A 2,500-nucleotide genomic window follows, 5' to 3' on the forward strand; every position below is an offset into this window, starting at 1 on the left:
TGGTGGTTTGTAGGTGGCTTTAGCATTTAGCCCACCCCTCCCTCTATTTTTCCTTCCAACCATAATACTATTGCATTCTACATGTAACAGTGTGCTGAGTGCATCAGGAACTGTGGCTCATTGCTGGGTTGTGGGATTTGTCATTGATGCACAGGGGCAAATCTCTATCTACATCCATGCAGCCGCACTATACAGGAGGGGGTGCAGGCTCAGTCCACAATGGACGCCATTGCCACTCCTCATAATTTTCAACGAGGCAATTGGTTTATATAGAAAACACAGAAGAAATGCATCATTGATCAATGTCAAGAAAATAATCTGATACAGATTTCTTTTCATTTATGTAACCTCTCATCTAATTTTCTTTGTTAAAATGCCTTGTGTCACTTATTGCAATGATCGAATAGACACAACCATTCGATGCCAATGTTTATGATTAAGTCATCTACAGAATTCAGGTAAATACAGTATGACAGGCGTGCTGGTCTTAAACACAGGTCACATTCCACAGGTCAAGACTAGATGAAGTCCCTGCTCCAATGATGAACAACCGTGTCTTTCCCCCAGACTTTAAAGAAACAAGTGACATTTTTGTAGAGTGATTTTTCTGGAGAGACTTTTGGTGTTGTCTATTTATTTGTAGCACAGTGACATGCACTGACCTGTGACCTGTGTTTTAGACCTGCAGAGATGTGATGCAATATGCTGTACTGCTGTTAAAATTGTCTTTCACATGTACCACATATATTTTGATATTTTTTTACAGGGGCCGCAGGGAATTGCTGGTGCTCCTGGTCTACGTGGAGTTAAGGGCGATCAGGTAAAAATAATGCTTAAAAATCTATAATGATTGTTAAGTTATAAGGGCACGCTTATTATAGAGTGCTGGATATTAGTTGCCAGCTGGGAGGTCAGTGTAGTGAAAAAAACTGTGACCAAAGTCTTGAAAAGGCTGCCCGAGGCCACAGGGCAAAGGGCAGCATTTTCAAGACTCAAAAGTCACAGTTTTTCACTGTATGGACCAACCCTTAGCTGGTAAATAACATATTAATTTTATTTTTTCCCTCTCTCTCTTTCTTCATCTCTGAAATCACTTTTGTACTTTTTGACTGGCATCTCGCTCGATAGTGAATGCAGTAAGTGACTTACAACCTACAATGTAACACTTCAAAGAGAAATACTTTTATTTCAATTTTGTTTCCTGGAGCCTGACTTGTCTAATGGAAATCTGTTTTGAAGCTAACTTTTCTTTGCATTGAACTGATGCTGTGTTAAAAAATGGAAATTTAAATTAAGGTCCAGGACAAAATCCATTCCTACCCTGGGCAGAGATAGGAAAATCCAGTTCATGTGGAGAACCAATCAAATTTCAGGATTCACTGCTACAAAATTTCAGCACCCCTGGTCAAAATGAAATTCGAACTTTACCTCTCGACCATCGCACCGTGTCAATTTCTCGCTTGTAATCAACGATGTTTGACATTGACAAGGGAAAGGCCAATCTGAAATCATAACCGAACGACATGAGTGGCCGAGGTGCACATGCAAGCTCAAAACATCTGCAGCTCAACTAGACAATTCCAATGCCTTGAGTCCAAACAAAATCGAACTTCACTCTTCATCTCAATTGTTTTAGAGTATATTCATGTCAATCATCGCAACGTGTTGATTTCTCCATATACTTGGTATTCCAATCACCAGTCACCATTCACCGTAAATTTTTATTGGTTTATATCACGTATCATGCTCTTTCAATTGTCAACAACAAACAAAAGTGCTAGAAACATTTTCATTTGGCAAAGATGCTTATCGAGTCTGCAAAAGTAAACATGCGTGCGGCAAAGTTGTATTTTTTTCCACAAATCGAGCCCTCAAAAATTGGCAAAGGTCGGGCTTTGAAACTTTGCATGATTTTTGCATTAAATAACCCCACGATACCTTCAATACGAAGAAAAAATATGAGGAAAAAATCGGAGAGCAAAGTGCACTCGGCTCACTTCACTCACCAATTTTCTCCACTGCAGAGCTCATTCACAAGGTAATTATTATATTACCATATGCTCTCAATAATATTATTATATTCCTTGATTTAAACAAATAAAATGTTCCTTGGAATTAAGTCTTTTAATTATTAACCAGTGTTGAAAAGTGTTGAAAATCGTGAAGAACCACAGGTAACCCAGGCTCACTGTGTGTGCCACATTGGTAAATATAGAGAACATATGAGGCGAAGTTTAGGTCTGGAAATTTGCTAGAAAATGGAAATAAAAATCGATGAAACTTACCATGTGGTGAGCTGTTGTTGTCTTTAATACATACACGAAGTTTCGGGGAAAATGGTCTTGGTTCACCTTCCTTCATGGTATAGTGACAAGGTAGGAGACTGAAGCCAGCATTGGGACTCCGATCGACCCAAAACAAGCACGATTTTTTTTCGCGAAAATCGAATCCAGTCGCTAAATAAACACGCCAGGCTCCTGGAACATGAATTTCTCTAAAC

The 2,500-nt window shown here is 39.1% G+C and overlaps 1 protein-coding gene across 1 annotated transcript in view; it reads left to right on the plus strand.

Annotated features, from left to right (window-relative positions):
* LOC137967929 (collagen alpha-1(II) chain-like) overlaps window positions 1–2,500 on the plus strand; it is a 141,726-nt gene that overhangs the window by 26,290 nt on the left and 112,936 nt on the right. The window contains exon 12 of the mRNA XM_068814531.1: window positions 767–820. Within this exon, the coding sequence (XP_068670632.1) occupies window positions 767–820 (54 nt within the window). The remainder of the gene's footprint in view (window positions 1–766; window positions 821–2,500) is intronic.

This window comes from Montipora foliosa, chromosome 8, assembly GCF_036669935.1.
Source record: "Montipora foliosa isolate CH-2021 chromosome 8, ASM3666993v2, whole genome shotgun sequence".
Lineage (NCBI taxonomy): Eukaryota > Metazoa > Cnidaria > Anthozoa > Scleractinia > Acroporidae > Montipora > Montipora foliosa.